Source organism: Boleophthalmus pectinirostris, unplaced genomic scaffold (genome assembly GCF_026225935.1).
Source record: "Boleophthalmus pectinirostris isolate CB_2022bp ecotype Guang Dong unplaced genomic scaffold, ASM2622593v1 HiC_scaffold_5, whole genome shotgun sequence".
NCBI lineage: Eukaryota > Metazoa > Chordata > Actinopteri > Gobiiformes > Gobiidae > Boleophthalmus > Boleophthalmus pectinirostris.
In genome coordinates, this window is record NW_026571404.1 from 960,888 (window position 1) to 977,877 (window position 16,990).

Consider the following 16,990-nt stretch of genomic DNA (forward strand, 5'->3'; position numbering starts at 1 on the left):
ACGACACACCACAACACCAAACATCACCCCAAGAACACCAACACCAAACATCACCCAAGAACAACACCCCGACACCACCCAAGGAGAACACCACCACGACACCGAAAAACACCCAAGAACACCACCCAGACACCAACAACGAAGAACACCACCCACGAACACAAAACCACCCAAAGAACCAAGAACACCACACCCACGACACCAAACATCACCCAAGAACACACCACACCCCACACACCACTCAAGAACACCACCCACACCCACCCACAACACCAAACATCACCCAAGAACACCACCCACAACACCAAACACACCCGAGACACCCACACCACCCACAACACCAAACATCACCCGAGAACAACCCACCCACCACGGCACCACCCGAGGAACACCACCCACACACCCAAACACCCAGAACACCACCACGACACCACTCAGAAGAACACACCCACGACACCAAAAAACCCAAGAACACCACCCACGACACCAAACACCAAGAACACCACCAACACCAAACTCCAAGAACACCACCCACGCACCAAACACCCAAGAACCCACCACGACACCACGAAACACCACACACCCACACACAACACACCAAACTCACCCAAGACACCACCCACACACCACCCGCACCCGAGAACACCACCACGACACCAAACATCACCCAAGAACACCACCCACGACACCAAACATCACTCAAGAACACCACCCACGACACCAAACATCACCCAAGAACACCACCCACGACACCACCCACGACACCAAACATCACCCAAGAACACCACCCACGACACCACCCACAACACCAAACATCACCCAAGAACACCACCCACAGGCCTGCAGGAGGACATACGGTGCAGGTACAGGAACATGACGTCCACGCGCAGCACTGACTCTGTGTTTGTCAGTGTAAAGTCGATCAAACTTGACTGAGGCGTTTAGTCGTTTGTATCAGGTCCACAGAGAAACACTTGTGTTTACCTTCCGTCCACACTCACCACCACAAACACCGTTTCAAAAGGACATTTTAAACTCTTATGAAGAGTGTTTGTGGAGCTGAGTCTTTCACACGACACAGATCTGCCCCAGGACACGAGGAGCTGATGGAAACTCACAAATACAAACAAACATTCATGTTCTGTGGATTTTGACGAGGACACGTGCCTACGCCCACGGACAAACTCAAAAAACAGGATGGATCCTGTTTTCTCAAATCTCCACGAGCAGGACGAACTGCTCCAGACAAACATCTAGAGAGAACAGAGGAACCTCACTCACTTTACAGGATTCTAAAAGTTACACGTCCAAAAGTTCGTGTAGAGGGAAATACACACGAGCAGTGGAGCCAGGAGCTCAGTGTCACTAAACCAAGTGTCCGACTCCTGAGGAACTTTGGGTGGAAGGTGGAAACATTTTTCCAATGAAGCAGCTGCCTGTGTCCAATAATAATGTGTTTAAAGTCAAATTCAGTTTGTGCTGATTACATCACTCACTATCATTTTATAACTTTTTAATGCTGTGTCCTAAATTGTGGATAATTAAACTAACAGCAAATGATGAAGTAGATTCTTCTCACTCAAATACACCGATATGACCCACAACATCTTCACTGGAAAAACACTAACAAATAACCCGGGTTTAAACCTGGTTTAGTCCTTGGTCTAGTCCCGGTTTTAGACTTGATTTTGTCCCAGTTTAGTCCTGGTTTAGTCCTAACATGCTCTCCTCTCCACAGATATAACCTGGCGTGCTCTCCTCTCCACAGATATAACCTGGCGTGCTCTCCTCTCCACAGATATAACCTGGCGTGCTCTCCTCTCCACAGATATAACCTGGCGTGCTCTCCTTTCCACAGATATAACCTGGCGTGCTCTCCTCTCCACAGATATAACCTGGCGTGCCATCGTCTGGAGACTCTCCTTCAGAGCATAGATCTTCCTCCTCTGAACAGCGCCAACAACGCTCAGTACTTCCTGCGTAAACCGGACAAGGTGGTTGAGGAGGACCAGCGCGTCTTCTCTGCGTATCAGGACTGTATCCAGCTCCAGCTGCAGCTCAACCTTTCCCATCATGCAGTGCAGCGTCTGCGCGTGTCCCTGGGCGCCTCCCGCAGACTCCTGACCGACGCCGACAAACCCAAACCCCAAGACCTGGTCCAGAACTCGTCCACGGAGCAGCTCAGGACCATCATCAGATACCTGCTGGACACACTGCTCAGCCTGCTGCACGCCAACAACGGTACGGACCGGGACGGGACTGGGACCGGGACTGGAACTGGACCGAGACTGGATTGGGACTGGGATTGGGACTGGGATTGGGACCGGGATTGGGACCGGGACTGGAACTGGACCGGAACTGGACCGGAACTGGACCGGAACTGGACCGAACTGGACCGGGACTGGACCGGACGACTGGACCGGACTGGACCGGAACTGGACCGGACCGGGACTGGACTGGAACCGGGACCGGGGACCGGGACCGGACTGACCGGACGGGGGACGGACTGGACCGGGACTGGGACCGGGACCTGGACTGGACTGGACCGGGACCGGGACTGGGACCGGGGACTGGACTGGGGGGCTGGACTGGGACTTGGATAAATTTGAACTTAGACAAACTGATACTTAAACTTAGACAAATTTAGACTTAAACAAAGTTAGACTTAAACTTAGACAAACATAGACATCAACAAATTTTGATTTAGACTTAAACTTGGACTTAGACAAACTTAGACAACTTAGACGTAGACAAACTTAGGCTTGGACAAACTTAGACTTGGATTTAGATAACTTAGACTTAAACTTAGACAAACGTAGGCATAGACAAATTTAGATTTAGACAAACTTAGACTTAAACTTGAGACGTGACAAATCTGTTGTGCTGGAGTTTCTTTAGTGTTGATTTTTCTTTTCGTCGAGCTCGTTTTCTTCCTCGTTCCCCTCTTCATGGGTCTTGTCGTTCTGCGGTTCTTCAGGTCACTCCGTTCCGTCGGTTCTTCAGTCCACGTTCCACTCGGAGGCGTGCGAGGAGCTCTTCAAACATCTGTGCATCAGCGGGACTCCAAAGATCCGTCTGCACGCCGGCCTCCTGCTGGTCCAGCTCTGTGGAGCGGAGAGGTGGTGGGGACAGTTCCTCTCCAACGTCCTGCAAGAACTTTACAACTCAGAACAACTGCTCATATTTCCACAGGACAGGTGAGAAGATACTACTACTACTACTACAAATACTACAAACTACTACTACTACTACTACTACTACTACTACTACTACTACTGCAAATACTACTACTACAACTGCTCATATTTCCACAGGACAGGTGAGAAGACTACTACTACAAATACTACAAATACTACAGAACTACTACTACTACTACAAATACTACAAATACTACTACTACTACTACTACTACTACTACTACTACTACTACTACTACTACTACTACTACTACTACTACTACTACTACTACTACTACTACTACTACTACTACTACTACTACTACTACTACTACTACTACTACTACAATACTACTACTACTACTAACTACTAACTACTACTAACTAAACTGCTCTACTACTACTCTACTACTACTACTACTACTACTACTACTAACTACTACTACTACTACTACTACTACTACTACTACTACTACTACTACACTACTACTACTACTACTACTACTACTACTACTACACTACTACTACTACTACTACTACTACACTACTACTAACTACTTACTACCACTACTACTACTACTATACTACTACTACTACAAATACTACACTACTACTAAATACTACAAATACTACTACTACTACTACTACTACTACTACTACTACTACTACTACTACTACTACTACTACTACTACTACTACACTACTACTACTACTACTACAAATACTACTACTACTACTACTACTACTACTACTACTACTACTACTACTACTACAAATACTACACTACTACTACTACTACTACTACTACTACTACTACTACTACTACTACTACTACTACTACTACTACTACTACTACTACTACTACTACTACTACTACTACTACTACTACTACTACTACTACTACTACTACACAATACTACTACTACTACTACTACTACTACTACTACTACTACTACTACTACTAATACTACTACTACTACTACTACTACTACTACTACTACTACTACTACTACTACTACTACTACTACTACTACTACTACTACTACTACTACTACTACTACTACTACTACTACTACTACTACTACTACTACACTACTACTACTACTACTACTACTACTACTACTACAATACTACTACTACTACTACAAATACTACTACTACTACTACTACTACTACTACTACTACTACTACTACTACTGCTACTACTACTACTACTACTACTACTACTACTACTACTACTACTACTACTACAAATACTACTACTACTACTACTACTACTACTACTACTACTACTACTACTACTACTACTACTACTACTACTACTACTACTACTACTACTACTACTACTACTACTACTACTACTACTACTACTACTACTACTACTACTACTACTACTACTACTACTACTACTACTACTACTACTACTACAACTACTACTACTACTACTACTACTACTACTACTACTACTACTACTACTACTAACTACTACTACTACTACTACAAATACTACAAATACTACTACTACTACTACTACTACTACTACTACAAATACTACTACTACTACTGATGTTTTTATGACTCAGATCTTTACTTTATTTGGTGTCATAAAACCTGTATATTATATCAAATTATTGTTTTACACAAATCAAAATATTTATGAAGAAAAGTTGAAAATATGTTGAAAATTACAGAAAGTAGAGTTTTGTTTTCCCATGGATCAATTAAAATAAGTGGAGGTGTTGCTGTTTGTATCTGTCCCACACAAACTGCTCATGTTTGGCTGACAGGGACTGACTGGGAGGGACTGACAGGGACTGACAGGGACTGACAGGGACTGACAGGGACTGACTGGGACTGACTGGGACTGACAGGGACTGACAGGGACTGACTGGGACTGACTGGGGACTGACAGGGACTGACTGGGGACTGACAGGGACTGACTGAGGGACTGACTGGGAGACTGACAGGACTGACACAGGGACTGACTGACAGGGACTGACAGACTGGACTGACTGGGACTGACTGGGACTGACAGGGCTGACAGGGACTGACACTGACTGGACTGACGGACTGACTGGGGACTGGGACTGACAGGGACTGACAGGGACTGACAGGGACTGACTGGGACTGACAGGGACTGACAGGGACTGACAGGGACTGACTGGGACTGACAGGGACTGACTGACAGGGACTGACAGGGACTGACAGGACTGACTGGGACTGACATGGGACTGACAGGGACTGACTGGGACTGACAGGGACTGACTGGGACTGACTGGGACTGACAGGACTGACTGGGGACTGACAGGACTGACAGGACTGACTGGGACTGACAGGGACTGACAGGGACTGACTGGGACTGACAGGGACTGACTGGGACTGACTGGGACTGACAGGGACTGACAGGGACTGACTGGGACTGACTGGGGACTGACAGGGACTGACAGGACTGACTGGAACTGACAGGGACTGACTGACAGGGACTGACAGGGACTGACTGGGACTGGGGACTGGACAGGGACTGACTGGGACTGACAGGGACTGACAGGGACTGACTGGGGACTGACAGGGACTGACTGGGACTGACTGGGACTGACAGGGACTGACTGGGACTGACAGGGACTGACAGGGGGACTGACTGACAGGGGACTGGGACTGGGGCTGACAGGGACTGACAGGGACTGGGGACTGACTGGGACTGACAGGGACTGACAGGGACTGACAGGGACTGACAGGGACTGACTGGGCACCTATAACTTTCAAAAATGTTGGATTTTATGGCGATGTTTACCTTTTTTCAAATCATAATCTTTTTCTCAGCTTAAAATCCTTGTTGTCTTTTTTTTTTTGCAATTTATTCAGTGCTTTTTTCCTCTTGTCAGTTTATATGCCCAGTTTTTTTTCCACACATAAAATTAATATAAATGTAAAAAGTACATAAAAAAAATTAAATAAATAAAAAATAATAAAAAATAAATAAATAAATAAATACAATAATGTATTTATTTATTCATTATTCATTCATTTAATTATTTAACGTGAGGCGGGTTATGTGTTCACACAGTACATTTTGAGTTCACGTTTTCATGATTTTAGTAGTTTGATTTTGTTTTTTTTGTTTTGTTTCCTTAAATTGTCACATGGGGAGAATTCTGTCCAAAAGTTCTGCAAAATTTACAGAAGAAACACTTTTTTTTTAATATATATATATTTAACAACTAAACAAGATAAAGGCATTTTCTTACATTTTTATTTGTATTTTTATTTGAATTCCCTGTTATGATGTCATGATTTTTAACCAGGAGGTGAACAACAACTACAACGTTGCCACATTGGGCAGTTTTTTTTTTTAAGCTTTCTTAATGAAATCTTAAATATAACTTAACTGAACTTAATTTTGGTAAAATGAGTTGTTTATATGCACTGTAACCTAAAGCCCTCTTCTCTCTTCTCTCCTCGTCTCTCGTCTCGTCTCGTCTGGTGTCTCGTCTGGTGTCTGGTGTCTCGTCGTGTTTGGTCAGAGTGTTCATGTTGCTGTCGTGTATCGGGCAGCGTTCTCTCAGTAACAGTGGAGTTCTGGAGGGACTTTTGAACCTGCTCGACTCTTTACTCTGTCCTCTACAACAACCTGCCCAGAACAGCGCCCTCCGGAGGACTGAAGGTACAAGTACACACACAGATACACACAGATACACACACACACAGAGGCACACACACACAGAGACACACACAAATACAGAGACACACACACACATATACACAGAGATACACACAGATACACACATACACACACACACACACACAGATACACACACACACACACACACACATACAGAGACACACACACACACATACAGAGATACACACAGATACACACACACACACACACACACACAGATACACAGATACACACACAAATACAGAGACACACACACACACATACACAGAAACACAGAGACACACACACACACAAATACAGAGACACACACACACATATACACAGAGATACACACAGATACACACACACATACACACACACACACACACACACAGATACACACACAAATACAGAGACACACACACATACAGAGATACACACAGAGACACACAGAGACACACACACACAGAGACACACACACACAGAGACACACACAGACACACAGAGACACACACACAGACAGACACACACACAGACACACAGAGACACACACACAGAGACACACACAGGTTTAAATAAAACATATTTACAGTGTAGAGAAGTTTTAGGGTCAGTTCATGTTTGACTCTGTAGATTAATTCGAGGACAGAGACTCAGAACAGACTGTTTACATTCTAAGATTTGGCTTCAGGAGTGTGTTTGTTTGTTTGTTTGTTTGTGTTTTTTGTGTGTTTATTTGTGTGTTTAACGCGTGTCCAGGAGTGTTGGACATCCCGATGATCAGCTGGGTGGTGATGTTGGTCTCCAGACTCTTGGACTCCGTGGCCAGTATCGAAGACGAAGCGTCAGGAGCCAAAAAGCACCTGGGAGGAAAAGAGCGGGACCGGAGCTGCTCAGGTAAAAACCACAGACCTCCTCAGAGACCAGGACCATTAAACTGTGTTTAAACCCGAATGCTTCTGGCGTGAACAAGGCCAATGATTTACATGTTAACCCTGTGTAAAGGTGGTTGACGTGTGAAGAATGGTTCTGCGTCGCGAATTAGTCTCCGTTCAGTCTGCAGGTTTAACGCTCAATTCCGATTTTTTGGTGAAATCCGATGTTTTTTCGAGGTCGTTCACATTTCCAGTTAAATGTGACTTGTATGTGACTCCAGTGTGAACATTAAACGGTCCAAAAGTGTCCCACATGTGACACTGGAGACACGACGACGTCAACCGCAGCGAGCGTCTCTGTGTTTACACAAGTTGAACAAACATGGACGCAGCATCGAGCACCTGGAGATTTTAAAGTTCCTCTCGTACCGGAGCCACAACATGAACAACTGACTTGTTTTAAGGAGGAGATTGAGAAGGAGAAGGACCAGGTTTTTGGTGGTGGTGTTTTGTGGTGAGTGGAGATGTGCTTCACTTCAGTCACATGGATCATGAACAGTTTTCTCTACTTCAGTGCAGAATAGTGACGTTTGTGTCTTGTTGATGACGTGTAGGTGGATGAATGTGACCTGACTGTTCACACTCAAGTCACATGTTAAAGATCAGATATGGATCAGTTTCAGGAGCACAGATCCAAGTGTCCTGGTCACATGTGAAAACATCAGATCTGTGTGGTTCAGACATGAAAAGATCAGATACAGGAACATAGGGGCCAAAAAATCGGATTTGGGAAACTTCAGGTGCATCTGAACACGGCCTTAGTGCCGCATTTTCAGAGGTGCAAATCGGTGAAACGAGCGCCATGAATTTGTGAAACTGCTGTTGATGCGCGAATTCCCAAAGGGGAGGGGCTTGCGAAATTCTCCAAAGTTGAACATTTTTTACTTTCTACAAATATTCGTGTCACATCAACCAATCAGGGCCCGTGTTCTGAGAGTGACGCCTAAAACTGAGGCAGACGTGAACTTTCACTCAACATGAAGGAGACGCTCACTGTTCCCGTGGGAAACAAGACGATATTGTACAGAACAGAGACCGAAATAAAGTCCACAGAGCAGAACCTGCACCAGACTCTGTCCCCCTCTCCTTTACTCTGGTCCCAGTCTCAGTCCTGGTCTGGATCTGCTCTGGTCCTGGTCTCAGTCCTGGTCTGTGATGCCGGAATTTTGGAACCGCATAGGGACTAAAACTGGACCTAAAACTGGACCTAAAACTGGACCTAAAACTGGACTTAAAACTGGACTTTAAACTGGACTTAAACTGGACCTTAAACTGGACCTAAAACTGGACTTTAAACTGGACTTAAACTGGACTAAAATGGCCTTGGTCTCAGTCCCGGTCTGGTCACTCCACTCGATGTTCTCCAAGTCCACCATTTTTCCAAATAAAAACAGATGCAGAGGAACCGCGCAAACACACTTGATCCTTCTGGAGTGAACAGAGCAGATTTACTCACACGACCAAATTCCCAAACTCGAGCGACCAGGACGCAAGAACGAAGAGAATGAGTCAAAAAAGTCAAGCGGCAAACTGAGGGAGTTTGATTTATTTGCACCAGACGCATTTGGTCTGAACATGACTTCACAGACCCTCAGGAGCTGCTCAGGTTAAACTGTAGACCTCCTCAATGAGAGAAGGTCCCTGGTTTGTTACTGTGTGGAGTTTGCTTGTTCTTTCTCTGGGCAAAGTAAAGTTCTCAAGATAATGTCCTGACCAAGACTAGCTCAAGATCTGGAGATGTGTCCCACTGCTCCTGCTAGGTTAAACCCAGAGACCTGAAGGACGGGTCAGATGCAGGTGTAGCCCTCGACGTTGGTGTGATGTTTGATGTTTGGTGTTTGGTGTTTTGCAGGGATCCAGTGGAGCTTCATCAATAACAGCCTCCAGTCTCAGAGCTCCAGTCGAGCGTCTAAAGGAAACTCCAGTTTGGACCGACTCTACTCCAGGAAGATCAGGAAGCAACTGGTCCACCACAAACAGGTAAACGTGCACGAGGAGACAGGAGGAGGAGGAGACGAGGAGGAGGAGGAGGACAGAGGAGGGAGAGGAGACGATAGAGAAAACAGAGGAAAGACAAAGAGAGGACTAATATAATTTCCTTTGTGGATCAATAAAGTTTGTCTAAGTCTAAGAGAAGACAGAGAGAGGACAGAGGGAGAAGACAGAGAGAGACAGAGGGAGGACGGGAGAAGACAGAGAGAGGACAGAGAGAGGACAGGGGAGAGAGAAGAGAGGACAGAGGGAGAAGACAGAGAGAGGACAGAGGGAGAAGACAGAGGAGGGATAGACAGAGGGAGAAGACAGAGGGAGAGAGACAGAGGAGAAGACAGAGGGAGAAGACAGAGGGAGAAGACGAGAGGGAGAGACAGAGAAGACAGAGAGAGGAAGGGGAGAGAAGACAGAGGACACAGGGAGGACAGAGGGAGGACAGAGGGAGGACAGAGGGAGACAGAGACAGAGGAGGAGAGACAGAGAGGGAGAGGACAGGGAGAAGATGGAGAGTCAGAGGAAGGAAAGAGGACAGACAGAGGGAGGACAGAGAGAGGGAGAAGAGGGAGGGTGAGGACAGAGGACAGACAGAGGACAGACAGAGGACAGACAGAGGACAGACAGAGGACAGACAGAGGACAGACAGAGGACAGACTGAGGACAGACAGGAGTGATGAGGAAGAGACCGGGAGGTGAAGAGGAGAAATTCCTAAACGTTTGAAACATGTTGCTTGTGATTTGTCCTCAGTTGTTTGTGTGAATGTTCTGGTGTGTCCTGGTTCTTCAGTTGTTTGTGTGAATGTTCTGATGTGTCCTGGTTCTTCAGTTGTTTGTGTGAATGTTCTGGTGTGTCCTGGTTCTTCAGTTGTTTGTGTGAATGTTCTGATGTGTCCTGGTTCTTCAGTTGTTTGTGTGAATGTTCTGATGTGTCCTGGTTCTTCAGTTGTTTGTGTGAATGTTCTGGTTTGTCCTGGTTCTTCCTGAACTCGTCTAATGATGCGTCTCTTTGTGTGCAGCAGCTGAACTTGCTGAAAGCCAAACAGAAAGCTTTGGTGGAGCAGATCGAGAAGGAGAAGATCCAGAGCAACAAAGGCTCCTCCTACAAGCTCCTGGTGGAACAGGCCAGGCTCAAACAGGCCACGTCAAAGGTCTGTTTAACCACGACAGGAGACACTTACCGTAATACCCAGACTATTGAGCGCACCTGAATATAAACAGCATCAAAAAAGAAAAAACATATGTACAGAAATAGTCCACACGTGTCTATAAGCTGCAGGTGTCCACGTCTCGAGAACATCTTCAAACATCTTCACGTTGGGGTCGTCTGCTTTTATCTCCTCTGAAGCTTTTCTCGTCTTTTTGTGTTGTCTGATAGTTACTCGTGTCTGTGTTTTTTTTTAGCACTTTAAGGACCTGATCCGTCTGCGTCGGACCGCCGAGTGGCCGCGCTCGTCGCTGGACTCGGAGGCGGCGGCGGTGAAGGAGGCGTCGGAGGCGGAGCCTCTGCCCTTCACTCTGTCTCACGAACGCTGCATCTCTGTGGTTCAGAAACTCGCTCTGTTCCTGCTCTCCATGGACTTCACCTGCCACGCCGACCTGCTGCTCTTCGTCTGCAAGGTACAACGCCAAGTAACACGCCACGTACCGCACCAAGTAACACCAAGTAACATGCGACAAGTAACGCGCCACGTACCACGCCACGTAACACGCCAAGTAACACGCAAGTAACCGCCAAGTAACACGCCACGTACCGCGTACACGCGTACCGCACGTAACACGCCACGTACCACGCAAGTAACAAAGTAACGCCACGTACCACGCAAGTAACACGCGCCAAGTAACACGCCACGTACCGCGACAAGTAACACGCCACGTACCACACAAGTAACACGCCACGTACCACGACAAGTAACACGCGCCAAGTAACACGCCACGTACCGCGCCAAGTAACACGCGCCAAGTAACACGCCACGTACCGCGACAAGTAACACGCCACGTACCGCGCCAAGTAACACGCCACGTACCGCGCCAAGTAACACGCCACGTACCGCGCCAAGTAACACGCACGTACCGCAACGTAACACGCGCCAAGTAACACGCCAAGTAACACGCCACGTACCACGCCAAGTAACACGCGACAAGTAACACGCCACGTACCACGTACACCGTACGACAAGTAACACGCCACGTACCGCGACAAGTACCACGCCACGTACCACGCCACGTACACGCGACAAGTAACACGCCACGTACCACGACAAGTAACACGCCACGTACCGCGCCAAGTAACACGCCACGTACCAAAAGTAACACGCGTACACGCCACGTAACCGCGCAAGTAACACGCCACGTACCACGACAAGTAACACGCCAGTAACATGCGATACAGTAACACGCCAAGTACCACGCCAAGTAACACGCCACGTACACGCCACGTACACGACGTAACACGCGACAAGTAACACGCCACGTACCACGACAAGTACACGCGACAAGTAACACGCCGTACCGACAAGTAACCGCCACGTACCACGCAAGTAACACGCCACGTACCGCGCCAAGTAACACGCGCAAGTACCGCCCAAGTAACACGCCACGTACCGCGACAGGTAACACGCCACGTACCGCGCCAAGTAACACGCCACGTAACCAAGTAACACGCCACGTACCGCCAAGTACACGCGCCAAGTACACGCCACGTACCACGCCACGTACACGTAACACGCGACAAGTAACACGCCACGTACCACGCCACGTACCACGCCATGTAACACGCCAAGTAACACGCCACGTACCACGCCAAGTAACACGCCACATACCGCGACAGGTAACATGCGATAAGTAACATGCCACGTACCACGCCAAGTAACACGCCACGTAACACGCCACGTAACACAAGTAACACGCGACAAGTAACACGCCACGTACCACGCCACGTACCGCGCCAAGTAACACGCCACGTACCGCGCCAAGTACACGCCACGTACGCGCCAAGTAACACGCCACGTACCACGCACGTACCACGCGTACAAGTAACACGCCACGTACCACAAGTAACACGCCACGTACCGCGCCACGTAACAAACGCCACGTACCACAAGTAACCGCCACGTACCGCGACAAGTAACACGCCACGTACCGCGACAGGTAACATGCGATAAGTAACATGCCACGTACCACGCCAAGTAACACGTCACGTACCACGCCAAGTAACACGCCACGTACCACGCCAAGTAACACGCCACAAGTAACACGTACCACGACAAGTAACACGCGACACACGTACACGTACACGCGACAAGTAACACGCAAAGTAACACGCCACGTACCACGACAAGTAACACGTAACACGCCACGTACCACGACAAGTAACACGCCACGACAGTACAACGCGACGTAACACGGTACACGACGTATGTACCAGACGAGATTTAACAACTGTTATTTACCGACCTCTGATTCAGTCACATTCTGTAGCTCTGCTCTTTAAAAAAAATCTCAACCCTCCAGACCTACAAAACACTCCACTACTCACTACTACTACTACTACTGCTACTGCTACTACTACTACTACTACTACTACTACTACTACTACTACTACAAACTGAGCTGAAGTTCAGATGTTTAAACTTTGCAAACATTATATTGAGATGAAGTTGTTGGATGATCACGTTGGTATTGTTTGTCTGCAGGTTCTGGCTCGTATCGCCAACGCCACGCGGCCGACCATCCACCTGTGTGAGGTGGTGTCGGAGCAGCAGCTGGAGAGACTCCTCCTCCTGCTGGTGGGGACGGACTTCAACAGAGGAGACATCTCCTGGGGCGGAGCCTGGGCCCAGTACAGCCTCACCTGTATGCTCCAGGACATCCTCGCAGGTAACACACCTGTCCTGTTCAGACCTGGTTTAGTCCTGCTTCAGTCCTGGTTCAGTCCTGGTTCAGTCCTGGTTTAGTCCTGGTTTAGTCCTGGTTTAGTCCTGGTTCTGGTTTAGTCCTGGTTAGTCCTGGTTTAGTCCTGGTTCTGTCCTGGTTCTGTCCTGGTTTAGTCCTGGTTCAGTCCTGGTTTAGTCCTAGTTCAGTCCTGGTTCAGACCTGGTTTAGTCCTGTTTTTAGTCCTGTTCAGTCCTGTTCAGTCCTGTTCAGTTCTGGTTCAGTCCTGGTTCAGTCCTGGTTCAGTCCTGGTTCAGTCCTGGTTCAGTCCTGGTTTAGACCTCGTTCTGTCCTGGTTCAGTCCTGGTTCAGTCCTGGTTCAGTCCTGGTTCAGTCCTGGTTCAGTCCTGGTCTAAACCCTCCTCTGTCTGGTCCAGGTGAGCTCCAGTCCCCGGTGTCTCTGGACGTGATGGAGGACGGCGCTGCTCCTGATGACGGCGCCTCGTCTTCGTCAGCAGGGGGCAGTGTGGACTGTGACGAGTCTCTGGCGCCGTCGGCTCCGGTGCCTCTGGTCGACAGTTTAGACGAAGGTTTGGTGCCCGATATAATCACCGGAACAGCCAACAACACAGCAGTGTTTCAAAGTACGACACACACACACACACGGACACACACAGAGACACACACACACACAGACACACACACGACACACACACACACACACACACAGACACACACACACACACACACACACACACACACAGACACACACACACACACACACACACAGAGACACACACACACAACACACACACACGGACACACAGAGACACACACAACACACCACAGACACAGACACACACACACAGAGACACACACACACACACACAGAGACACACACGACACACAGACACACACACACACAGAGACACACACACACAGAGACAGAGACACACACACGGACACAGAGACACACACAACACGGACACACACAGAGACACACACACACACACACAGACAGACACACACACGGACACACACAGAGACACACACACACACACAGAGACATCAGTTGATCAGTTCTACACATGAAGGTGCTGGAAAGTCCTGGAAAATTCACTTTAGCTCATGAAAAAGTCATGGAAAAGTTTTGAAATGTTGTCAGTGAAACAGTGAGAATCCTGATCTCTCGTAACTCACTTTTGATTCATATTTTATAGAATAACTCAGACTTTTCCACAGCCTCTGGTCGTTTCTCTTCTAGTTTTGTGGAGTTTCATTAAAGTCGCTGTCGTCAGATGAACAGAAATGAACAAAATATAATTTACACAAAAATAAAAATGAATAATTTTAGAAAGAAACTCACAAATGAAAACAGACCCATGAAACAGTCATTAATATCTCAAGACTAGAGCAGCACAAACCAAACACACAAACCCCTGACGTGTTTGTGTGCAGTTGTGCGTTTAACGGGCGACGTGTGTTTTCTCCAGTATCTTGTTCATTCTCTGTTGAGTCGAGTGCAGATGTGGTGCCCTGTCCTGTACCAACCTGCCCTGTCCTGCCCACAGGTGCCCCTCCTCTGGCTGCTCCTCTGGCTGCTCCTCTAGCGCCCCCTCTGGCCGCGCTGGAGAAAGACAAAGACATCGACTTTGACCTTCTGCAGGACCTCATGGACGTTGATATTGATCCTTTAGACATTGATCTGGAAAAAGATCCTCTCGCCGCCAAAGTCTTTAAGGTAAGAACTTGAAGACGCTGAGCGCAGGTAAATAAAGGCCTCAATTCACAGGTATTATTTCCATGTAAAATCAAAGGAGAATATTTAAAATTCAAGCCATTTCATTCAAAACAATTCAAAATTAAAACATCATGTAAACGTGGCCATTGGGATCTTATAAATAATCTGTCCAACAGCAGTCTGGGTGGTTCTGGGTTTTGTCTGTTCCACTTCTCTGCATTTAAATTCTCTGAGGTATTTGTCTGTTCTGTCAGTAACTGGAACAGCCCCAGTGTTTTCACCTGCACATCAGTGTAACAGTTCTGATCGTGGGGTTTTGGAGTGTCCTGGTTTCATCATGGTGCATGTAGACACAGTGTCCCACTTTCAGTTTCCTGACTGAGAAACTGGGATATTCAATAGTACCAGGACACTGTGGCTTGTAAACGCAGTATGTTCAATATGGAAACATAAAGTTGAGTCACATGTGTCCAAAAGACAAACCTCCTCATCACAACAGAGACGACGTAAATAAAGTGAAGTACATGAGGGAAATGACACCCCTCTGACACAGAGAGAACACCCCTCTGTCACAGAGAGAACACCCCTCTGTCACAGAGAGAACACCCCTCTGACACAGAGAGAACACCCCTCTGACACAGAGAGAGAACACCCCTCTGACACACAGAGAGAACACCCCTCTGACACAGAGAGAACACCCCTCTGTCACACAGAGAGAACACCCCTCTGTCACAGAGAGAACACCCCTCTGTCACAGAGAGAACACCCCTCTGACACAGAGAGAGAACACCCCTCTGTCACACAGAGAGAACACCCCTCTGTCACACAGAGAGAACACCCCTCTGTCACAGAGAGAACACCCCTCTGTCACAGAGAGAACACCCCTCTGACACAGAGAGAACACCCTCTGACACAGAGAGAACACCCCTCTGACACAGAGAGAGACACACCCCTCTGTCACAGAGAGAACACCCCTCTGACACAGAGAGACACCCCTCTGTCACAGAGAGAACACCCCTCTGTCACAGAGAGAGAACACCCCTCTGTCACACAGAGAAGAACACCCCTCTGACACAGAGAGAACACACCCTCTGTCACAGAGAGAACACCCCTCTGACACAGAGAGAGAACACCCTCTGTCACAGAGAGAACACCCCTCTGACACACAGAGAGAACACCCCTCTGTCACACAGAGAGAACACCCCTCTGTCACACAGAGAGAGAACACCCCTCTGTCACAGAGAGAACACCCCTCTGAACACAGAGAGAAACCCCTCTGTCACACAGATCACAGAGAGAACACCCCTCTGACACAGAGAGAACACCCCTCTGTCACAGAGAGAACACCCCTCTGACACAGAGAGAACACCCCTCTGTCACAGAGAGAACACACCCCTCTGACACAGAGAGAACACCCTCTGACACAGAGAGAGACACACCCCTCTGACACAGAGAGAACACCCCTCTGTCACACAGAGAGAACACCCCTCTGACACAGAGAGAGAACACCCCTCTGTCACAGAGAGAACACACACCCTCTGTCACACAGAGAGAACACCCCTCTGACACAGAGAGAGAAACACCCCTCTGACACAGAGAGAAACACCCCTCTGTCACAGAG

The 16,990-nt window shown here is 47.7% G+C and overlaps 1 protein-coding gene across 1 annotated transcript in view; it reads left to right on the plus strand.

The window, feature by feature from the left end:
* Positions 1 to 16,990, plus strand: part of birc6 (baculoviral IAP repeat containing 6) — a 156,375-nt gene that overhangs the window by 55,009 nt on the left and 84,376 nt on the right. Inside the window, 10 exon segments of the mRNA XM_055162377.1 lie at positions 1,889 to 2,241; positions 2,978 to 3,197; positions 6,698 to 6,837; positions 7,594 to 7,731; positions 9,622 to 9,749; positions 10,775 to 10,906; positions 11,160 to 11,375; positions 13,451 to 13,634; positions 14,066 to 14,272; positions 15,200 to 15,369. Coding sequence (XP_055018352.1) covers positions 1,889 to 2,241; positions 2,978 to 3,197; positions 6,698 to 6,837; positions 7,594 to 7,731; positions 9,622 to 9,749; positions 10,775 to 10,906; positions 11,160 to 11,375; positions 13,451 to 13,634; positions 14,066 to 14,272; positions 15,200 to 15,369 — 1,888 coding nt within the window.